General features: G+C 37.7%; 1 protein-coding gene across 1 annotated transcript in view; it reads left to right on the forward strand.

Moving 5' to 3' along the window:
- Positions 1–1106: 1106 nt before the first annotated feature.
- The window catches only part of gfpt2 (glutamine-fructose-6-phosphate transaminase 2), a 33236-nt gene continuing 8727 nt past the window's right edge, over positions 1107–25615 (forward strand). Inside the window, exons 1-11 of the mRNA XM_028460048.1 lie at positions 1107–1256; positions 5537–5644; positions 9534–9641; positions 9768–9893; positions 11138–11196; positions 14521–14655; positions 17040–17101; positions 19768–19847; positions 23331–23445; positions 23800–23963; positions 24392–24487. Of these exons, the coding sequence (XP_028315849.1) occupies positions 1250–1256; positions 5537–5644; positions 9534–9641; positions 9768–9893; positions 11138–11196; positions 14521–14655; positions 17040–17101; positions 19768–19847; positions 23331–23445; positions 23800–23963; positions 24392–24487 (1060 nt within the window). The 5' untranslated portion in view covers positions 1107–1249. The remainder of the gene's footprint in view (positions 1257–5536; positions 5645–9533; positions 9642–9767; positions 9894–11137; positions 11197–14520; positions 14656–17039; positions 17102–19767; positions 19848–23330; positions 23446–23799; positions 23964–24391; positions 24488–25615) is intronic.

The raw sequence follows: 25615 nt of genomic DNA on the forward strand, positions 1-25615 counted from the left end.
AAAAAAAAGCCCTTACCTTGACCAACAGGCACTACAAAAAAAACAATCAAATAAAATATATAATTTTTCCAGCTTATAGAATAGTTGCAAAAACATCTTCTGTTGTCTTGGCCACTGAGTCCTTTATAAAACGAGTAAAATGAATTTAAGCTTATTTAGTCATTTGCTTCTTCTGTAATTATTAAACCAACTTCTTAAACCATTTGCAAAAATGATCCAGCTGTGGTGTGAAATCCAGATGTCCCAGAATAACATGGGTTTACTTTGACTCTGAATTTAATTATTTTACCAACAAATAACTGATTTTAAATAAATAAATAAAAAATGTCCACCTTGATGTGTTGTTATATTTTACCCATACAAAATAAAAATTTACTGTGTGAATAAATACAGGGGAGGTGCTTTGTCACACCAGGAAATAGAAGGAAAATTAACATAATTGCAGGACAGTCTATCTCAAAGAACTAAAGGACGAGTGTTAATATATGTGAGCCACCCGGATATATAAAAAAAAATAGAATGTTTAATTATCGTTTCTTACAGTTATTATGTTCCTTACTGTAAAAATCCTGGGAATGTTTCCTTGATTTTTATCATTACACAGAGACATGTTGTTATAAATGAGCTCTCCTTTGATTCTCTATACATTTGATACTGTTAATAAATAATGAATTGATCTTAACAAAGAAGGAAACATTCACTCATTCACACCCTTACCTGTACAGAGACACTGGGATGGATGATAGAACAAGTGGAAAATAAGTGTCACTGAAAGCCAAGATGCGTCCCAATGGATGAACAGAGAGAGAGAACGTGACAATCATCATCATGGAGCTCTCAGATAACTTGAGTTGAGATAAAGTCAGAGCAGTAAGAGTAAAAGAGGAGTTCATTTGGAATTTACGCAAATATAACCGACCTGACACGCCTCGCCCCCTAAAAAAAAAAAGGCTGAACTACTCGATTATTCACTTATTTAAAGGTAATACAGTGACTTCCTCAACACATTCCTGACGTTTCCAATGTGTGTTGTCAAACAAATGGGTTATCCATCTTTGACATATGAAGGAAGGAAGCAGTGTGAAAGGAGGAGGTGTGGCCGTCTGACGGGGAAACACTATTTAAATGCGCAGTGGGAACGCGCAGGGCTTTTCAAATCCTCCTGATCTTTACGCTTCACAGGCACAAGCATCACTTCTAGACGGTGTCTCACATAAACGTGTCCAGTGACGACCACCGAGCCTGAGCCATGTGTGGTAAGACCGCTTTCATTCTTCATTAATTTTCCAGTGATTATTCACGGGTTTTATAGGTTAAAGCGACTCACCATGGCTGAGAATTGTGGCGGAACACCGATGTTTAGGGTTAAAACATCACAATCGTAAAGTCAGTAAATCTGAAGTGGTGATAATACACCCTTTACGCTACTTTTGACGTGTTAGGAACTGAGTTAGGCTAGTTTTTAATCTCGGTTTGGATCCCGGTAGAACTTTTACGCACTGCAACGTGTCACTGCTGTGTTACCTACGGATGTAACCGACAGCGACAGCACTTTATCACACTTCTAACTCGTTTTAGATGACAGATTTTTATTGAGTTTACAGCATGGTTCACATTCTGTAATCTGAGCAACACTTTGCAGGCTTTAGTTGTGCTGTCCTAAACCTAAACGCATCCCGGTCCCTTTAACAACCTCGCTTATAAACACTGAAAGAAGGACGTCTTCAGCCTTCAGACTGAGTAAATCTTTAACGGGGTCCCACCTCATCTCTGCCGAGGGCTGATCCACCCTCACCCTGCCCACCTGGCCGTCCCAACACTGTGCGTAATGTGCGTCCGTCAATGGACAGCTGTGTGCGTAAGGGAGCGATACATTCCTGCACACACGGTCGTGTTTCCGCCACAACTGATGCTCATTTGGACTTAACTGTGACTGAGTCAGTCGAGAATTTTTCTACCCAAAGGGATTGGTTTCCTCTAAGAGTTGCCTAACCAAAGAAACTCTAGTTTGACTCATGTGAGGTAATGAAACGTGGTTGATGATGGGATTAAAACCTCAAAAGATATAACATGTACACATCCCAAGGGCGGATCCAGACTTTTTTTTTTTTTTACCAGAGGTGGACAAAGGGGGAAATTAGGGCGTCCATATTATTCAAATAAAGAAACATACTTCTCTACAACTATTTCTGCAACTTAGATAATATTCATTCCTACTATGTAAACTATGTAGTTTCTCTACATGTTTCTGCACTGTATACCTTATAGTTTCAGTTTAAACGTTGTAATGACAGATAACAAACTGTCCACTCCTTTACCAAATATGTATTAGGCCTACTGAGAGAATAAATGATAGCATGATTCAGTTCATCTCAAAACACAAAGCCGTGCATAGAAGCCAAGGAAGAAACCATTTAACATAACTTCATTGACTGTGCATTACATTTTTAACCACACAAATGAATTACTGGCAAAATAGTCGTACACCAGCCGGAGATTGGCACCAGCAGACCCCAGGAATAAGTGGGTCTGAAAATGAATGAATGAATGAATAGTTGTACACCATACAGAGGATAATACAACTTAGGGCTGGGCAAAATATTGATTTAATCGATTAATGAAATTTGTAGATAAAAACAATTGTTATTTAGCAAATTCGAGGTTATTTATTTATTTTATTTTTTTTAATTAAAAAAAAAAAAAAAAAAAAATCTCACCACAGTTTTTTCGGAGTTTTTCGCATTCCGATGTGAGCCAGTCCCATCTTTGTTTACATTTGTTTACCTTTTGAGTAGGCTATGTGTGTGCCACGGGCATGTTACATTTTTTATTCACACTATGCTGAGATACTAAGGGAAGAGTTTACTATTATTTTTTTAATTGTAATGTTATATGTTATAAAATATGTAGTTATCTGATTTCTTAATCAGAAAATTTAAGCTACTGTGAAGTTGCTGTTGCACTTTTGCTTTAACCTGGTTTAAAGCTTGAAATTGTTGAATGACAGAGAATCATTGACTTTTTATTTTGGGATTGTTCTATGCGATATAACTCTTGAGGACAATCACAGCAATAAAGTTGCACTTTTGACAATATATCTGATGTCTGCAGTCATTTTTAAGTGCATTAAAAAAAAAAAATTGTAAATCGACTCGAAACTTGAATTTTTCTTTAAGATTTTCTTTTTTTTTTTAAGGCAAAATTTCCCAGCCCTAATACAACTTAGCGCTTTTGTCCTTTTACATCCAGCATAAATCTCTTGCATTTTTAGGCTGGGCTACCCGACTCAAAACGCCACGCAATTTGTTGTTGTTGTTGTTCTTCTTCTTCTTCTTGTTGTGTACACTAGTTAAAATTACTACTCCTCTGTTATTTGTCAGGATGCACCAATCGATCTGCCGGTCAATGGATCAGTGCCGATTTCTCTTATTTAGGGGGATCGGCGATCGGCCATATGAAACCCATCATTTCAGTCAATCTTTTCTACCTCCGTACAGGTCTTAAAGTCGGTCATAAAGTCAGCCACTGTGTCCTTCTGCTTTGAGAAGTCTGACAGACCCGCCCACCCGCTCATGTGTGCATGTGCCTGCGTGCGCATGCCTCTGCTACACAGGATATCAACAACAGTCACGGCGGCACGGTTAGCATAGCATGTCGGCAGTTCGGCAGTAATACACAAAAAAGAGAGCAAAGGTTCGCAATTTTTTATTCCTGTAATGCGGAAAAAAGTCCTGGTGGAGCTGCAAACACAAGGCTATCTCATTCACTATAAGAAACCCCCACACTACTGAGTATGCAGCATTTGAAACTAGAAATCAAGCTAATGCTAAAGCTAAGCCAGCGGGGCAAAGAGCAAAGCGACTATGAAGAAAATGATGGAGTTTATGGCTTTGAACATGAATAAAAACCTTCCACTAATGACCAAGTGGCTGTAATAAGTGTGAAAACAACTTACCTGTGTCATGTTAATTCTGTCATTACACGTTGACTTTTGAAAATGTTACACATGATGCACTTTATTATTTTTGTAGATTAATTTGACTTTTAGGAGCTTTTATCCTTTTTTTTTACATTTAAAGGTAGGGTTGGCGATTTTCAAAAGCTAGCATGATTTTGAATGTAGCCTCCCCGACGGCTCCGCCTTTACCCCCTTCGCCCCTCCCCTCTATACTCCGTCTCCTAAATACTAAATACTGCTGTGCACTTTATTTTAGTCAAAGAGCTTAAAACAGGTCTGCAGTGGAACCTGTTGGACACGTTTATTTCGTTTTTAAAATGTGAAGAGTGAAAGACTAAAGGAACTGACATATTTTAGTATTTTGGACAGCAATGTTCTAAACTTTTCATTTACATTTGAGATAACTACCTCATGTGCAGTTAAAACAAGTTTGTATCGTTTCACAGGTATTGTTCAATGTTTTACATCAAAGTAAGAGTGGAATATTCAAAGTGTATGCTCTGTTAAAAAAAAAAAAAAATCGGGATGCTCGGAGCCCTTTTTTTGAAATGGGGTAGGGGGCCCTGGGGCCCACCCCCCATTTCCGGTAATTTCCAAATTAATGGGAACATAGTCGTGTGAAATATCGTTTCAAAGGTAATTCAACATAGATTACCATTATTCCTCACATAATTTGATGAGGGGCCCGGGGGCCCACCCCCTTTTCAGGTACGGTCATTTCTACATTTATCGGAATGTAGTCGTGTGATATATTGTTTCAAACGCAATTCATCGTAGATTAAGGTTTTACGTCGCACAATTTGATTTATTTCTTTTTTTTTTTTACCTTGTCTGCACATGCTGTCAAAGGTACAAGAAGTGCAATCTTTTTAAGACAGCAATGCATGTTTTGTTATTGCAATTAAATAAATTGATTTATTTGATTTTATTTTTTTTTACTCGGTGGATCAGGAACGTGGTAGGTGCTATTCGGCGTGGAGATGTTCCGCGGGCCTGGCCGTAGTTCATCTGAACTTTTTGACAAACATGTTGCATCTAATTTTTTAAAAAGACTAGTCTCAGCCAAGACTGGGCCACTGTGTGCAAAAACAGCCCCCAATGAACCCCTAAACTGAAAGATCTTCAATGATTACATGTTGCATGATAATGTGCATCAATGTCAACATTGATGCACATTAAGTAATTTGAAAGCAAAGTATTTGACCGTGTTGCTCCCGCTCGCTGCTATAATCACTAACTCAAATATAATCACAAGAGCTAATAACTGTCACGCTGCTGCTGCTGTTATCCCATTAAAATCACACATAATAAATTCAGGCTCATAGAAAAGGACCTCAATTAAAAGTTACCTTTGTGTGTAAAGTGTATTTTGACAAATGTTAGTAGCACAAGAATTTTGCATTTATGTTTGATGTGACTGTGAATTTAGGATTCGAAGCAACTTCAAGGCAAGGCGAATGTATTTGTATAGCGCATTTCATACACAAGGCAATTCAGTGTGCTTTACATGATCAAAAAGTGCAACAGAAAACATTGTTCAACAGTTGTTCTTTGCCTCTTTCTCTTCATCTGTTAAAGGGATCTTTGCCTACCTGAATTACCAAGTGCCTCGCACCAGGAAGGAGATATTTGAGATGCTGGTGAAGGGGCTGCAGAGGCTGGAGTACAGAGGGTATGATTCAGCAGGTGAGACACACGGCCTCACAGTGGACACACACACACGCACACACACACACACACACACACACACACACAGTTCTCCCGCTCCTGTACTCCCATGTTAAGTCATTGTCTGAATCTGTTCCAGTTAGTGGCCTGATCTGAACTCCATGCCTTTAGACTATCTTGATTGCAACTTTAGGATCTGAACCCTCAAACTTCTGAACAATTGTGCTACAGTTTTTTTGAAAATAGTTGGTAAAAACGCAGACATTTACACGTTGTATGATTTGATTGAATTTATTTTTTTATTTTGAACATGACCGTAACAGCAGTGTAATTCCCACAATGAGAAAATAGTAATAATAATAAAAATAATAATAATAACATTTAATATCAAACAAAGCAAAGAGAGAATTTATAGTTCCAAACCCTGCACGTGAAGCCTGTACATGTTTGAAAAGGAGTAGGAGGAAGTATAAACTTCTATAATCCTACCCCTTGTAATATCTAGTACTATCCTTTATTTATATACATTAATCTTTTTATAATATACATCTATTTACACTATAAAAGATACATAATTTAGTGATATATATATATATATATATATATATATATATATATATATATATATATATATATATATATATATATATATAGTTATGCAATTCATGTAATCCCCTATACATTCATCTGTCTGTATATACACACACCTATTTATATATGTTTTGTCTCCCTTTAACACTTAGAGAGAGAGTTGCGACAACGGAAGAGTTCCCAAAACGACGACAGAAATGCACAAAAATATACAAAAAGGCTCCAAAAACACACAAAAATATACAAAAAGGCTCCAAAAACACACAAAATGACTCAAAAAAACATACATTACAGAAAAATACACCAAACGACAACAAAAAATATGACTCAAAATACACAAAACTATAAGTATACAAAAAATGCACAAAAACAGAACAGAAAGATACAAAAATACACACAATGACTCCAAAAAACATACAATACAGAAAAATACATCAAACAAAAAAATATAAAAATGAGTAAAAAAAAACAAACACATTTATCAGGCGCATGTCCCAAAGAATTAAACCAGGGAAATCGCACACGGTTTATTACTTTGCACCCGCAAATTTACCCCTTTTTTAACACTACAGACTACACAGTATGTACACCTCTTTGTACATCCAACTTTCAAACACATACTCATTTGGCCATAATTGACAATTCTACCTAAACTCCCGCTATATGAATACATACTTCCGACTGGCACTGTACTAGTTATTTTGATAAGCGCACTGAGATGACTTTGTTGTAATTTGCACTATATAAATAAAGTTGAATTTAATTGAATTGAATGCATGAGCAAATTATCTCATATCAAATCCAAAAATGTACGGTACGTAAGAGTAGTATGTATGATCTATTTTTGTCAACGCACACCTCATAACTTTAAACTATGTAAGTGGAACGGGTTTGACAGGTGCCAGTTGAAACACAAAGAATAAGTTCCTTTACATTAAATATAGTAAAAGTCAAAATAATCTCTTCCACTCATGGCTTCTAACAGCTTGTGGATATGAATACACACCTTTGCAAACATAATCGTTGTTCATCCTATTTGAGCAGGATAAGGCCACAAAGTAAAACGTATTATATACACATTCTTATGCACACACAAACACACCCAAGCATTAAATAGGACTGCTACTCTAACATTTGCACAGTGCCACGTCACCCACCTGTTATCTATTAGTTATGATCAAATCAGTGCTTGTTTAATTGGTTTTGTTAATTAATTACCAATAAAAAAATAGTTATGAACAAAAAATTCAGAATTATTATAATTATAAGTGTGAAAAAACAACTAATAATGTGTTTTTATGGAGGACTATTTACAGCCTTGGACACTGGCAGCTAAACCATTTATTTTATGTATTATAGTAGTGCTGGGACTTTAAAGTATTAATTGTGATTAATTCGATACAGAAAAATACCTCACTAAAAAAATGCCCCAGTTAATCACTTTTTTTTGCACTACAAACACCGCAGAATGTTTCTCATTGAACAGGTTCCCAGTATTTCCATAATTCTGATGCACATACCTGACTAACATCTCACTGATGTATTCTGGATCAAACCCATTCACAGATTTATACACCAGCAGCAGAACTTTAAAGTCTATTCTGAGGCTGACTGGGAGCCAGTGTAAAGACTTTAAAACTGGACTAATGTGTTCTGACCTCTTTGTTCTGGGTAAGACCCGAGCTGCAGCGTTCTGAACCAGCTGTAGATGTTTGATGCTCTTTTGGGGGATTCCTGTCAGAAGACCATTACAATAGTCCAGTCTGCTGGAGATAAAAGCATGGACCAGTTTCTCCTGATCTTTCTGAGTTATTAAACCTTTCACTCTGGAGATGAGGTAGAACGCTGTATATGTGATTGATTTACAGTAATGCGACTGATGAGTGTCAGATCTGAGTTCATCAGAAAACTAGCAACGTTTTGGACTTGGTCTTTAGCTTTTAAAGATCAAGGATCAAGGCACTCGCTGACAGCAGTCCTCCATCATGTCATGAATTGGTTAAAATGACTTTTCACTCATCGAAGTCTACATTTTCCAAGCACCTTTATGGGACTATAGTCGTTTGAGTTCAGTGATAATGAAGCATAAAAATGCTAAACAAAAGGGGTCTAAGAACAGAGCCCAGGGGAACCCTGCAGGACATCGATAATCTGTCAGATTCCATTTTTCCAGTGTTTACCAAATAACTTTGCTCCTCTAAGTAGGACTTACTGTAAACCATTACTATATACCAGAACTCTACACACAAATAAAAAAGACACACACACACACAATAGGCAAAACCACTCAATGATCCTGCAAAATAAAACATATAAAACCACAGAAACATTTACTGTTGTTTACAGTAACCTCATCCACCTCACATACAATATTTTCCCTGGCAGTGGGAAAAATGTTGCCTAATAAGGTGAATCCAGCCGTGAAAAGCATCAACTGCTTTATCTTCACATGCATCTGCCATAGCTTGGATAAGGGGTATGTATATACATTTGCGGAATTCAATTATACACTTTCCTTCTCCAAGCAGCGATCAATAGAATTTAGGCTTGAGAATAAGGAGGGAGATAACATAAAAAGAGTGGGTGGACAATGAACCAGATACAAACCAGAGCAGCCAGATGGAAACTTACGTTGTCCCAAATGACCTATTTTCATTTGGGAAAGTCTGGATAATAATACAATGACCATTGTTGACCACATTGCCAACCAAAGTGGCTTGGATCTCATCAGAGATTACAATCCTTGGCGTTCCTTGTCCTCTCCCTCTTACTCTCACTCCTCTGGCTCTGCCGATGTTTTCAATGTTGGCATCCATTGCTACAAGAGTCATTAACTTTAGAATTTTGAATGACACTGTGTTCCTTTTGAAAGCAAGAGAGTTTAAAAGGATCTGTATGCGTAACAAATTATTTTATCCTGGCGGTGCCACTGTATGCTCATAAAATGTGCTAAATAGTCATTTGGAGTATCTCTTGTAGACGAGGTGCACATGATGGAAGGATGCAGTTAAATCTAACCATATAAAATTGTTTGAATCAAAATAATTGTAGTTCTGAATGCTTTGTTATGCTTCGTGCACACCCACAATTATGTCATCCTCCTGCTTGTCATTGTCAAGCAGCTGATTGTACAGCCCACATTTGCTGGGGGAAAATTAACCGGTTTAACGACAAACTATATCCATAGTTAACCCTGAACTTCTCTTTCAAAGTTGAAATCTACTTTTTTGGTTCATTTTTGCCACTTCTTCTTAGCAGTGGATGGATGGATAAAATCAACACATTAATATTGTTCTCCATTGTATTCTGTTGGCAGGTGTTGCCGTGGATGGTTCTAAGAAGACAGCCACAGACATTAATGGCAACACCATCTGTTTGATCAAGAAACAAGGGAAGGTCAAAGCTCTGGATGAGGAGCTCTACAGTAAGTTCATCAGAGAGTTTTAACATTCTAACATTAGTTTGTGTCTTTTACATTGACCAATTATGCATGAATCAAGTTTTATGTTTCCTCCTCTGAAATATTGGGCCTTGGGTTTTGTGTGCTCAGAAAAAGACTCACTCGACCTTGACGAAGAGCTGTACACACACTTTGGTCTCGCCCACACACGCTGGGCAACGCACGGAGAACCGAGCGCCGTCAACAGCCACCCGCATCGCTCTGACAAAGACAATGGTAGGATGGGCTCTGAGATTTGGAGGCTAGTATATCATTAGACAAGCAAACATTGAAGCAAATACTTTGATGATAAAGATGAGGAGGCTCATGAATTTATTAATGTTGCTTTCATTTTGTTGGAATCATGAGTATTTTGTTGATGATTTATTCATCTTATTTGGTTAGTCTCTAATTTGAAGCGTGGTTACCATCACTTCTTTAACCAAAGTGTCAAGATATGGAAAATATGCTGTTCTTGTTTGTTCAATTAAACATATGTGGGCGGATTCACAAAAAGTTTAGTTGAGCGCAAACGTCACTCCACATGCTCATAAAGAGTACAGAATGTGCCCTCATTCCATTTAGCACGTTACCCTCTAATAAATATGCATAGTCGGCGGATGTGTGTCTTTCACTACACGTTTAAACCATCAAAGCCTGGTGTTGTGTTGATGTCAGGCCATAATCAGTGGATCAGATGCGTACTTTACGCAGTGGTGATCACTGATGGCACAATATGAGAGTGTGAGTGACACAGCGCTGCTCAGACCTACTGGATCATGGTCAGTAGATCATCTTCAAATAACGCAGACTGAGTGACAGACTTGGTGCATTAACTCAGCTCAATGGCAGATCAATAGGACGGTTTCTGTCCAAATCTGCCTATTTTTCATGGACTGATCAGAGCAAAGTTACAGGTCCTGACGCAGCACCCACATTAAATCAGGGGTAAAAAATATCATTAGGTTTTTAAGTTGTTTTTTTTCTAAAAAAAAAAAATGTATTTTTTTATTTAGTTTTCTACATTATTAAATGTTTGTGCAGCAGACAGAGAAATCCATCTGCCTCAAATTTAACCTCAAATGTCAGTGTGCTTGTGCGCACTGATGACTTATCCACATTAAACAAGCAAAATGCTCATTTAAATAGGGGCGGTCTGCACCACTGTTTCTATCAACACAATTTCATGTTGGGTACATAAGTTCCATTCACACAAAGCCAAGCTGCATTCCTTTCTTCTCCTTTTATCCAGCTGCCTAATTGCACTGACAGCTGAACGCAACTACATAGAAAAAAAAACAGTCTCTGAATAGGCAGAGCCAGTCCAACCTGCCACGGCTGTATCAGACTCAAAGGTGTGGCAGCTTGTCGCTTTAATTTTCTTCTCTAGCTTGCTTAGAGTTCAAGGGAGCAATATGAGCTAATTGAATGACCTAAAAATCTTTCGTCCCTAAACCCTTCCTTGTGTTGCTTTTTGTCAGAGTTTGTTGTCATCCACAACGGCATCATCACCAACTATAAGGAGCTGAAGAAGTACCTGGTAAGACATCTTCTCATAAGCATTACCTTAGACCCAGTGTGAAATTCAGAACCAGTTTTATGCTTTCATCAACCACTCCTTACAGCAATGTAAGTTCCACCGTTACATTATCACCAGATACTGTGAACATTTATCAAGGTCTTGTATAGATGACTTTTCAAGGTTTAACAAATAAATCACAGTCAAGTACACAAACCTCAAAAAAGCAGAAATGCATTTGTCAGGTTTTATTATAGAAGTCCATGATGGTGTGATATTTAGTGTCCCAACCTCAAAAGGTGGAGATTCAAGTTTCATGAACATGCATGAGTAACTCTGACAGTCTGCAGGTATTTTTGTTTTCTCCTCCATTTTAGTCCTGTAATAAACAGGGATTCACATCTTCACCCGAACCCGATAATCAGTGGTAGAAATAAAATAAATTATAGTTGGAACGGGATATTTTAACTGAACAAAGTGTACATTTCTTTGCATGAGTCCTAAATAAATGTTTCATTTGTATGAGACATAACAGGCCATGATAATTTATTTAATAGGAGAATTTGTTAATCATTGTACATGTTTTTCTTATTGAGGTAAAATTCTATTGCATTTAAGATGCAAGTTTGTTATAATACTAGTTTTTTATTGAATAGCTTTTAATTCTGTCAGTCTGCCCCAGGGCTGCTGTGGCTACAATAGTAGCTTACCACCACTAAGTGTGGAGTGAAAGAATAATGCTTTAATTCTGTAAAGCGCTTTGACGGACAGATTCACTGAAGGTTTAGGGGTATTACAGAATGAATAAAGAATCTATCGATCTATTGATCTATCGATCTATCTATATCTATGTCTTTGCTGTAATTCATCCATTTTTTTATTAGCTTCCTCTACCAACACCTCTAATTCTGCTGCTTCAAATACATTGTTTCGATTCCGTGCACTCAGCTCTCCTTCACGCTCCATGTTCAAGATAACACGTACACAACGCTCATAGGGCGGTGTCCACCACTTCTGCACGTGCACTAATCATTGCTGCAATCTTAGTAAATTCCTCGCAGCAGGAAACTGTGTCACCAAAGGATTTAGGGAAGCAACTGGTTTACCATCCTTTATGTCAGATATTAGTGAATCTGCCCCGATTGTCAATGATAAAGTGCTGTATAAAATCCAATTTATTATTATTATTATTATTATTATTATTTTATTTTTTATTTTTTTAAATCAAGCTCATACTTTTCAGTTTGTTTACAAAATTGTGGTTTTTAAATATAAAGAAAAAATCCTGCTTTCTATTGTCAGGATATTGTTGGCTCATTAAAAAATACACAACTCTTGGCTAATGGCACCAAACAAAAAGGAATGACTAAGGAGGATAGTTTCTTACCAGTTTGACTGGGTTTGAATCTTCCAGGTCATGATGCTCCAACTGTAATAAACATAATGACTAGGACATACTATACTAACTGAAAGGTCTTCAAGTCCTAGCGAAGCCATACCTGTCAAGTATCCCGTTTTGGCAGGGAAACTCCCGTATTTTACTCCTCTTTCCCGCCGTCTTCCTGTATTAGTATTTTCCCGTAATTATCCCGTATTTTAATGTAATAATAATTAAAAGATGCCTTACTAAACTGAACGCCGTCACTAGCCTCACGAGAACTACCACCTGAAATGGACTGAGTGTCAGTCCTCGCGAGATTAGTGCTGACAGCGGCAACAAACCTGGAAACAACTCAGAACAGAGATGGATGAAGACGTTCCAGCGAAAAAAAACAAAGAACTGGTGTAAATACGTTGTAAAATGTGACAGAACAACATGTAAAGCTCAGTTTGATGATTAATGAGTGTCACATATTGATTAACTGTTTGTTAATAAATGTTCCTGTGTAGCATTTAGCATCAGCATATTTAACCCAGAATTGTCTTTCTGGTCAGACTTTATTTGATAAAATTATCTAGATTTATATCGTATATCACCATTTTGAGAAAGTATATTGAGATATGAGTTTTGGTCCATATAACCCAGCTCTAGTAGGAATGTTCACAGCATTTTAATGTTAATAAAGGACGACCTACCAGATTCTAATCACATAATTGTATTTAGTAAGTGGTTTGCAAGTGGGTATTTTAGATTTTTTTTGTACATCTATCTTAAAATATAAGGGATACTGGAGCTTGGTTGGGCAAGAGGGACGGCTCGTAGCAGGTGCCAGAAAATTTCCGTTATTTTCAAATCCAGAAAGACAAAGCTACCAAACAGACATACAATAGATTAAATAATTATGAATTCCTAGTTATTCATTCAAAATGATTAATTAGTTATTTATTCATAATAATTCCAGTAAGTTCCTTTGTCTTCTTTTTTTTTTAGATATACTAGTGCAGTGCCCGTAGGAAGCATGTATTGCTATAAAAAGTTAAGTAGCTTTTCCATGGATGGCCAAATGAGTTGAAGTGATTTGAGAGAACTTGTAGGGACACATCAAGGCATATCACATCTGAGGAAGACTGGCAGTTGATCGTCGAAACATGTCAGAAGATAAAAATTTCTTGAAAAACCTTGTCTGAATAAACAAAACCTTATATATAATTATTTAGTCACACTCTTTTTTTACCCACACATTCAATTCATTTCAACTTTATTTATATTGCCAAATACAACAATAAGTCATGTCATAGCACTATTCACACATTATAGAATTGTGATGAAAAAAACTCTAACCCATCAAATCTATTTCCTGTGAGAAATAGATTTGAGCGCACTACAATTTTTTTTTGAGAGGTAGTAGAGTCAACCCTCTTAGAGGTCACTCGTGTGTTAATTGAATCTTACGAAATCTTTTGAAGAGATTTTGTTTCACCAAAACGGCATGTGTTGGAATTTAAACAATTCAGAATTTCATATCTTTCAAATTTTCATCTTTTATTCTATTGAATCAGTTGAGTTTCTACTTAAGTTGACGATGCGTGTGATCGTCGATCTCAGGGAAAAGATTGCGTTGATAATCTTTCATAAATTTGTATTTATTTTTCCTATTTGGGAAAATTTGGGATTATCTCACCATGAATTACTGTAGCTGCTAAAACCAAACCTGCTTGAAATGAAGCAGAAAGTGGCACGATGATCAATGTGATCCTGCCTGTGTCATTGCTTTGGGTTTCCAACTTTGCTGAGTGCCACACGGATGACTGAATGCACACTCGGCTTCATTATTAGCTACTGCTCGCCTTTTTGGCAGTATAGATGAGCAACTGAAAGAAACAGTATGCTCTCAACATCGCAGTCTAAATCTGGACATCTATCTCCAGCGTTTATCCCATTGTGAGCTTTGTTTCTTTCTTCAGATCTCCCAAGGATATGAGTTTGAGTCAGAGACCGACACGGAGGTGATCCCAAAACTGATCAAATATGTTTACGACAACCGAGAGAGCGACACCGTCAGCTTTTCCATGTTGGTGGAGAGAGTCATTAAACAACTGGTGAGTAGCACGTCAAAGCACAAAACTCTATCTGTTAGGGCCTGTACTACGAAGCTAGATTTCCTCTTATCGCTCTAACTTCCGGTATTTAATCGGTGTGTGCTGTCCTAAGAAGCTGGCTAACTTCTTACGGGGCTAAATAACCATGGTAACTTAGGCTGAACGACTAACCTGTTTGGGACAAGGTTTTGTTCTGGCTAGGATCTGAGCGAGTACTTAAGTCCCGCCTCCTGACCAGTCAATTCTCTTAGAAAACGTCCTGTCCAAAAAATGGAGGATCATTGTGTGAACACATCACTGTGTGGATCTGATGTGATGTTGCCTGAAGAGAGAATATTTAGCATCGATTCAATCCTTTCATTTATCTGATGATGTCCTATAGCTGATGGACTGACCTACATTAGTCAGCTGATAAAGCCTGTGTGCATCGGGCGCTTTCAGACCGATAACTTAATTAATACATGTGGTGACGCTGAGAGCCTCAGTCATGTAAGATAGTTTAAAATACAAATATTGTCCACCTTATGATGTAGGCTGAGCTGTATGACTGCAGCATCAGAGCCACAGACAAGGTGAAAGTGAAACTGTTTATTCTCATCAATGTCCGTTTATACTTCCATTAATTAATAATGTATATTCTTATTCCTCACTTGTGAAGGAAGTGGCTCTCCACAATTTCTCTGTGAATGTGATTGGTTTGACACTGTAATCTCCACTTCTGTCACAAGAGCGCGCACGTAGCCAGGCTGAAATCAACTTGCCTAACTTAGCGAGTTGATATCGAGATTCGTAGTACACCTTCTCTCTGACGGAGAATGTTTGGATAGGTGAAGTCTGCTAACGGAGATGAATCCAGGCTATAATTTATCTAGCTTGATATTACAGGCCCTAAGAGTTCGCCCAGGTGTTTGATATTTCCTCCTGCTCAAGAGATGGAAATTTACAGAACCTGCTAATGGGAGGGTAACTGCTGGAAAGTGTCATAAAGAGTACACGCACACACATTTACCCCTTTTACTATGTGTTACAACATTTAAATTTCCTGTCCAGTCAAACACGGTCCACTATGACTAAAACACTCTCCATGGCAGCCGCCCTCAGTGCATCACAAATGACGTCACTGCTCGCAGACATTTTTTTTTAGTGGATGAGATTAAAAAAAATCCTTATTTTCCATTTTGTGAGTAATGCTCCAAAGCTTCACTCTGCCATGTGGAGAAAACAGAGAGTGCAAAAAATGCTATTGTGGGTTCCAAAGTAATAGGAACCAGATACGTTTAGACAGTGAGAAAGAAACCTCCACAAGTCCATCCACTTCTGCTTTTAGTAACCTCCACTGGCACTGCTTAAGAAACACAGCTGATGGCATACAATAGAGGTCTTATTTTCCCTGAGCCCCCCACCCCCTCCACCACTGCTCGTACCTCACTACTTCACAACGCTCTCCTTTAATACACAGTTCAAGCTGGGTCAGGAGATAATGTTTCTTAAAAGCATAAAAAACTTTCCTGGAAAGCATGACTCAGGTTTAGAATCACTTTCAAAACGTGTCTTCTTCTGCCTTTTGATCTTACATCAATGTTTATTATCCCCCGCCACAAAGTGGAAGGGGGATATCCGTCCGTGCGTTTGTCCGTCCGTGTTAAAGGGGACAGTTTTTGTCAGAAACTGTTTAAAATAGGATAGCCAAATTTGGTGTGTGGCTTCAGGGTATCAATACCTTGATGGAGTTAGAAAATAAGAAGTGCGCAATTATTTTTTTCGGAGTTATTGCCTTTGTTTTTTTTTTTCTTTACTCTGGGTGAGTTTATGTGTTTTGATCTACTGTACTACTGTTGCCATAGTAGTCGGAAGTCGCCATCTTGAAAGCCCACTGGTCTCTACTAACTAAGTTCTTGTATTTTCGGCTTGAAAAAAACATATGCTTGTGAGTATATTTAAGTGTACTGTTTGATAACGCCCCTACGATTTTGTTTGCGAAAGTTAAGTGTAAACGGTGTGTTATATAAATCACTGCCGATCGCGGTAAATGTTTGCATGAGCATATACATGGGTTTTCCCATAGACGTTAGCATGAAGCTAGCAGACTTTTCATACAGTGGTATTTTTTGTCCCCCGCCACAAAGTGTGGAAGGGGGATATAGTCCATCCGTTAAAGGGGACAGCTTTTCTTAGAAACTGTTTAAGATAGGATAACCAAATTTGGCGTGTGACTTCAGGGTATCAATACCTTGATGGAGTTCGAAAATGAGAAGCGCACAAATATTTTTCTGAGTTATTGCCCATGTTCCATTTTTTTTTTTGGCGGGGGATGTTGATGACTGTCTTCTTGTTTGTTTTTACTCTTTCCTAAGTCAACTCTGTACTGTGTCTGCCTGTGTTAGGAAGGGGCCTTCGCTCTGGTGTTTAAAAGCCGACATTTTCCTGGAGAGGCTGTGTCGACCAGGTTAGTACACATAAGGGTACACTCATCTCACACTACATATTTCCCAGTGAGCTATACTCAGATGTGTAGAGGTTGGTTGTTTGTTGAGGCATGTGTCTTTGATAAATGTTAAACTGCTTCCAAAATTCACAACCTTGAGTTTAGTTTCCATCGTGGGCTTGATCCTCCGACCCTGCAGACAAAGCCAGCATCTATAACAGGGGTGTCGAACTCATTTTAGTTTAGGGGCCAAATACGGAGCGGTTTATCTTAACAGATTTTAAAATTACTAATTTAATAATTATTGTGCTGTAGTTTGTTTTTCCACGTATAAATAAATGATCTTCACTTTCTATTTATTTAATTTTGTGACCTATTTTTATGAAATATGGGAACATTTTGTGGAATAATTTGAAGAATATAGGATTTGGGATTAATTTGGAGTTATTTTAACAGTTTAAGATTAGAAATCATTGCCATCAAGTGATAGAAGCATGGGGTATAATGTGAGCACTGCTGATATTGTGGAGATTCATTGAAATGTTTTATTATTTTGGAGATCTCTATAACTGAATTAGTTGGTATTTACACAATCATTCATGTTTTTTCTGATTTTTTTACTTTCTGCTGCGGGCCGGATTGGATGATCTATAGGGCCGGATTCGGCCCTGGGGCCTTGAGTTTGACACGTGTGATTTATAACCTCTACACCATCAATGTCCCAATCTATACAGTATATATCAGCAACATATGGCTAATAGTACAGTGGTCCTTGGGCATTGAGAAATCCTTTTTTGACATCGAACAGTTTTTGATACTTTGATTACTCAATGGGACATCTGCATGGTGCAATATGCATTAGAATTGGAGCCTTATGGTGCAGACATTGTAGCTGCATATCCCTGTGTGACCTTAAGCTTGTTTCTTTCTGCTTCTTGCTATTCTGAAATATTTGCATCCTGTCCCAGTTGTGTTGACTCTAGTCCAGTTTCTATCATGTAAATAGGTTGTTTACAAAGCCACATAGGGCCCACTGTTGACTGTAATTGAATAATAAGTCTCCTCAGGGTGATAACCATGTCTAGCGGTTGAATGAAGGCTCTCCTTTGAGGTCTCAGGTTTTAGAGCTGCTGGCTCTTCTTCCAGCATCTCCTTTGTGACTCATTAACACAGAAACTTCAAAGTTTACTGTTCTGTCTTCCAGAAATGGGCCTGGGCTTTAGTCATGTGTAATCTCCTCTTTTCATGTTTTATGGTTTGTGTTTGGTGGGGGGGTGGGACGGCGGCTGGGGTTGATACAAGGGCAATGAACTAGGAGAGTTTTAACTTACTGGCTCCTGTTACCAGCATTGTCGGCACTGCCAGCACTATGGAGGCTGCTTATCACACACTCGTAGCAAAGGTTAGGACAGGTTTTGTCCTGTAACTGTCACAGTATTCATTTTCAGTTTCTTGAGAAAACATGCGAGCCAATGACCTCAGTATAAATCACAGCTGTGACTAAACTCAATGTGGTTCATATGTTAAAAATTGTCTGCCAGGACGGAGGGATAGGGGGACTGTTTGTAATTATCTCGTGATGCTGGCCACCACCCATACGTTACTTTCTGCGCCTCTGCTTTTCTTTCACCAACTCTCACTCTTTCTATTGTTGCTCCATTTGCACGTTTTAGCACCACCCAGTCTTTTTTTTTTCCTGCTTTCTTTTGTCGTCCATTTGGTTCCCCCTGCCCGGTTCTCTCCCTCCCCGAGTGTAAATATTCTATTGGATAGCCACCACATGTTTCTGTTTGCAAACCTCCCTTTTTTAAGCCTCACACCCCTTAAAACAACCCGGCTCTTGCGTCAGCATTCCCTCTGAGATTACTGAAGCGGAGAGAAAAGACGATCCAAAGTAAAACACAAGGTGAGGAGAGGTCAATACATCAGTTTCTCAAGAGGCATGCAAGTTCTTTTGATATGGTATCATCACTGCGGAGAAAGATGCACCTAAATATCACCTGAAACAACATTAAACTAAAAACGGTTGACGTGTTTTTCTCAGAGAAGTGGAAGCATATCGGAATCAGAGAGAAACTGACCTCAATGTAGGTCAAACTCTTCATTAATGAAGGAAGTTACAAAAAAAGAGCAGCTAGTATTCAGAACCACCAGGGATGGAACTGAACTTAATAAATCTGGTTAGCACTTGATTCTTGGAGAGCAAAAAGGCAACCTTACTACTTGGGGTTGGCATGTGTTCCCTTTCAGGTATGAACCCAGCAGGTCTCTCAGATCTATGGACACAGGTCAGATAGTGGAGCCCAGAGCTCACAGTAAACACGGTGATGCTGCGTTTAGTTGTTATGCTGCAAAGAAGTGGAACAAACTGCCAGCAGAGCTAAACTCAGCATCCATTGTGAACATTTTTAAATTGAAGTTAAAGGCACTTTTTTTCTCTACCCTGTATGATTGAGAGAGAGATTTTTGGTCATGTTGTTGTTGATGATTTTAAATGTTTAATGTTATTGTTGATTTTAAGCTGTTTTCTGTTGCACTATTTGATCATGTAAAGCACATTGAGTTGCCTTGTGTATGAAATGTGCCAAACAAATAAATTTGCCTTGCCTTTGCTATTGTAGTTTTCCTTTAAACAACACTTATATTTCTCCTGTCCTCTTATTTTTCCTTCATTGTAACCCTAACAGGAGAGGAAGTCCACTGCTGATCGGTGTGCGAAGCAAGTTTGAGCTGCTAACTGAGCAAATCCCCGTGCAGTACAACAGTGGTGAGCTCCGTTCTGCTACAACTACACATGCACACTGTCAATCAATTCCTTTCGTTTTCCAAAGAAATACTTCAATATGTAACAGTTTATGTGTAAATGATTATAGATCACTGATAAGCTGCTAGCTGAAATCAAAATGTTTCTCTGTAAAGACCTGATTTGTTCCATCTTATTTGTGCAGTTGTGTGAAACTGAAGGCCAGTGGACCAAAGTGAATTAGGAAGATACCCACTGCCCTTTGAATCCTCTAGAATAAGCTTTTTAATAAAATTAAAATAAATATATATATAACTCCAGATCTGCTTTTTTTTATAAAAAAGAGTTGTGAACAAATATTTGGTTAACTTGTATTTTTAGCTTCTGAAAACACAGCGCTGTGTATTTACTGCACCACCTTGGTTTGTCAGGAAGGAACTGCATGTCAGTCAGATCAGGTTGGTTATATATAACAATATATATATTTTCTTTTCCAAAAACAGTTATATGGCAGTAGGGAAAGTGTTCTTCAAACACACAATATGGAATTTGAGTAAATGAGATTGGCAGTTAGGGAACAGCCATTATTGCAAAACATAAATGACAACATTGCATTTTCAGAGTATTTCTTGAAACTAGGAATGCACCGAATTGAAAATTTGAGGCCGAAGCCGAATAAACTATAAACGCATGGCCGAATACCGAAAATCGAATGGGGTTAAGTTTTTCACTATTTTTTTTTTAAATAGTGCATAAATAGCCTAGAATACATTTTTAAACATGCTTTTTAAAGAAAGTAAATGTTTATTTAATATTATGACATTTTTAAATATACCAGTAGCCTTTGCTTTTCAAAAAAAGCACATCCAAGTTTTTCATTTATATTAGCCCTTAAAATAAAACAAACATGCATTCCAAAAAAACTGAAGTGCATTAAAAGGGAGGTATGATGAAAAAATCACTTTATAATGGTTTTGCTACAGTGATATACATCCCATTAGCCTCATTCAGAGAGACAAAGTTGAAAAAGTTCTGTTTCTTCCCTCCCTTGTTATTCCACAGTTTGTAAAAAGTCAGCTCCAAACGGGCGAGTTGGATTTTGCCCATGTTGGTGACAGGTGACATCACCTAACACGCCTCCTAGAATGTGAGCCCCTCTCCAACTATCAAACAGCTAAAATAAACAGTGCAGTTTAATATAGAATATATATTATACTTTATTGCCATATATGTAAATGTAAACTGCACTACTTTTTCTGCTGCGATCGTGTTGGGAGTCGCTGCTTGGAGCCACGAACCCATTGTTTACACACATCAGTTGTTTGCACTCCGTGCTAATGCTACACCAGCCTATGCAGCGTGACTCGAAATCGCTTGTGAACTGAGGAGATGATGGCTCATAGCGCTAATAACGGACTCGGAGAGCGGTAAGCGGAAAGGAGAGCGTGTGGCTGTGTTTGTGTGCGGAAAGGAGGAGCTGCTGCTGCTCCTGCAGCAACGCGCACACACTTTTCCGACTCAAAATCACTGCGCGTTGTTTGTGTCACACGCTAATATTCGGCCTTGCTTTTAGCTCACTAACCGGAAGGCCGAATGTTGCTTTTTTTTGCAATATTCGGTGCATCCCTACTTGAAATCCAAAGAGTTTTTACTCATAAAATTAAGGCTTTACATGAGAGCTCACTCTTTAACATCCTGTTTATGAAGTTTTATAGCTTAATCATGGAATAGCCGCCTGTCATGTGTCACTCTCCTGATTATTTCAGATGCAGCTTGAAGCAACAAATTTGCTCAAACGGCTCTCTTGTGTTTTTATGTTTATTGTGCAATAATTCTCTTAAAAACTTTATTAGAAAAGCTTTTTCCCGCTCAATTGTTTCCAGGGGTGAATGTGTGTAGTTTGTTTAAAAGCAAGACTCTTTCTGGAAGATTCAACAAAAGGAGAAGTTCAGGAAGACTTTTTTACAGATTCACCCGTTACTCTTTGTAATGATAAAATCTCTCAACACCAGGATAATTTCATGTTGGAAACCACATGCATGCTGTGTGCTTTCTTTCTTCTGCTTATCAGTGTTTCTGATAGTTAAAGGCCAGAGTCCAATGCTTGGGGGGTTTGGGGCAGGGTAAAGCCCCCTTAGTGTGTTGTAAAAGTCTTACAGTTCTATGTGGCCTACTTCTGTTTCTTGTAACATTTGAACGAGTGACCAACATCTCATCGGTCACACATCTCCATTAGTAGTGATGACACTGTGATTTGTAGCTAAAGATCAGTTGGATTTTGGAGAGTAATTCATTTGTTTTCTGACAGGCAAAGCATTTGCTGAGGCATTACTAGCAATAAAAGTTGATCATGGATTCCCCAATAAAATAGTGTATACAAAGGAAAATAGACATATGCCATGTTTGCTTAAATTGAGTAAATCAGAAATGTAAGAAAAAAAAAAGAACCTAAAGTTAAATGGAAGTTGGTAATGGCATAGCAAACATAAAAATCATTAGATAAGATTAGATCAGTTTGTGGTGCTTAGACACCTCTTGTGGACTGTGCACAGTCAGGTCCTTTAAAAGATCAAAGATGTTCCACACCCCTCCTCTCAGCTTTAACCCTTTAGCGTTAAGTATCCAACAAGCAGCCGGGCCATAAACGCCTATAGCAAACAAAGCTAGTCCTGCACTGTGGATTAATGGTTAGTACTTTAAACTCACAGGTAGGACCAGGATGTCTTTCTGTGTGAGGGTTTGCATGTTCTCCTTAAACCTAAATGGGTTTTACCCGGGTACTTTGATCCAATCGATCTTGTTTGATTGATGTCTTTGATTCGAACGTGTGAATTGATCAAAGAACAACAGTTTGGAAAACAAAAAATGATAAATGATAAATGACAACTGCAGAAATAGACCATTAATATGACCCACCAACACTAAAACTTCTCAACTTACATGCGCGTAAAGGAGTAGAAAGAAGTGGAAACTTATTTAATCACTACTGATTTTTTGACTTTGACTTTTTTATGTACAGCAAACACTTAATTACATATATATCATTAAACAATCAACACAATCACAAATAGTGCATAGCTAATCATCAAAACAGAAAAAAACAACTGGTGATTAGTGATTAGATTCATTCCTGTACCTTGTGAAAATATTTTCTTTATACTTGTTTTTAAACTGAATTATTGCCTGACAAAAAGTTGTTTGGACACTTCAAACTTTTAAATTTCACTTTCAATGATTTCTTCAATCCATTTGAACCATTTTAAGGAATGATATGCAGCACATTACATTTAAATGTATTGTGTAAATGTTCCTATACATATATACTGTATATTGTTGTAACACTTCTGTTTTCACTGTGTGGTGATTTCCTAACAAGGCAGGAGAAAATGGTGTAGTTTGGATGCGATTTTACATTCTTTATGTCTGATTTCATTAACTTACAAATTTGAGGCTTTAAAAAAGACACGTATTTTGAAGGCGACTGACACCCTAATATTTATCCTACAGTTCACTTCAAGGAAGGAGTCCAGGAGATGAACAGCCATAACCGTCCTGACTCCTCAACAGCCTTGGACTCAGAAGACACTAGCGCAGTGGAGTATTTTTTTGCATCTGATGCAAGGTGAGGGTTCACTTTTCTAAACTGTGTACTTTGTGTTTGTGCTGTAGTGTTCTCATAGCATCTATGACATCCTAAACCTTATATGTATATATATATGGCAGTGGCTATCCATACGGTTGCTGTATCAATATACTGGCATTCTATTTGTACGCAGTGCCCCTATTTGGCCTGTTTAGGCCACGTGACCAAGACTAAACCTTTCCCTAATCCAAACAATTGTTGTGATATTGGGTTATGCCCTAAACCTAACCCTAAGACATTACGTACTTCAATAATCTTGCTGTACGGCATGAAATAAGTCAGACCCCAAGGTGCATTGGATGTTTATATTGTATTTGTTGAATCTACCTACAGTGCCATCATTGAGCACACCAACAAAGTGTTGTACCTCGAGGATGACGACGTTGCAGTCGTGAAGGAAGGGAAACTCTCCATCCACAGGATGAACCGGCAGGCCGGTGAGGACCCCATCAGGGCCATCCAGACCTTACAGATGGAGTTACAACAGATCATGAAAGGTAGGATCCCATAATCACACATTTCATGTATTCATTGTATTGTTGCTGCTGCTGCTGTTTGTATAATTTCAATTTGTATTTTCCATCTAATCAATAATAATTTAATGTTGTGAAACTGTACACACATTTTTAACAGTATATATATATATTTATGAATCTTGTTCTGTTTCCAGTTTATAGGGAAACCCAATGCATAATAGGTTGTATGAATCAAAATAATATTAAGTAAAAAAAAAAACTTGATTGGAAAATGTGTTCATTTTTTTTTAAGTTGAATTACGTGAAGCTCCATGCTGGTGGTGCTGTAATTTGGGCTTGAACGTGTACGCCCTCTGCTGGCTAAGATCATTCTTCCTGCCTAATATTCATCTGTAATAACTATAGATAGTATCAGTCCCTAAAATGTTCTTGTGTTTTATTTTCTGCAGGAAACTTTGATGCCTTCATGCAGAAGGAGATCTTTGAGCAGCCGGAGTCAGTAGTGAACACGATGAGGGGCAGGATTTGTTTTGACACTAACAATGGTCAGTATTATGATTTTTATAATATTAGCCACTGTAATTAAGCACTAATGTCCCATAATATACTGCACTAAATGGCAGCTGCTACACTCAATCATTTCTTTAATGAGATAAATCCATAGTGTAGGCCTCCTTGAACAATATGTCAATGATTTGCTCAGGGAAAAAAAATCTTCACCTTAAACACTCTGTAAACACTCCATTTGTTCATGGATTGCATTGTGGGATGTAGAGTGCAGAGACGTGTGTGTAGAAGTTTTGTTCTTCATTCTGATATCATGGGGAATACCAGGATCAAACTAGAACAAATACAGTAATAAGAGAATCACGAGCCTCCGTGTCTGGCAAAAACACAAAAAATCATGATAAGAATGAAGTAAAAACACTTCCTTGTAGCCATTTTACGGGATTCTGCATCCCACAATGCAATGCACAAAAAATGTCAACAAACTTTCAAGTGGCAATTTCTGCCTTTTAAAACTTTTTTTTTTTTCCCAAGCAAATAAACTTTGATTTATGGCCAACGAGGCCTATACTATGATTTAATTTATTAAAAGTTATCATGGGCAGCAGCTTTACCACAGGTTAGACTCAGACTTTTATTAGTAGACAGATTAAACATATAGAGGCCTGTGCTTGCTACTTCAGATTAAGTGTAACCAGAGGTAAAAGTAGTACATTACAACTACTTACATTACTGTACACAATTGTAATTGTACTTTTTTTTTTTTTTGAGTATATTTCTAAATCAGTAATTTTACTTGTATGTAAAAAAAAAAAAAAAAAAAATTGTATGGTTTTTTTTTGTGTATGTTTAAAAAGAAGTAAAGTAATTGGTTACATTTCTACACCCAACCACTACTGATTAAATTATTATTTTATGTTTTGAAATGATCAACAGACATTGTGAAACTCCAAAAAATGAAATGTCCAGACAACAATCAAATGCATCACATCACAGCCGACCAATCAGATTAAACGTAATACACGGTGCCAAAACAGCGTTGAATTGAGGTTATTTTTTAAGTTTTAGAGTTCATAAATGTAGCTATACTTAGAGCCTGGTAGTTTTTATTTTAGTTTGAATTGAATTCATTGGTATTATTTTATTTTGGAAAATAATTGCACATT

Source organism: Gouania willdenowi, chromosome 10, assembly GCF_900634775.1.
Source record: "Gouania willdenowi chromosome 10, fGouWil2.1, whole genome shotgun sequence".
In the NCBI taxonomy this organism is placed as follows: Eukaryota; Metazoa; Chordata; class Actinopteri; order Blenniiformes; family Gobiesocidae; genus Gouania; species Gouania willdenowi.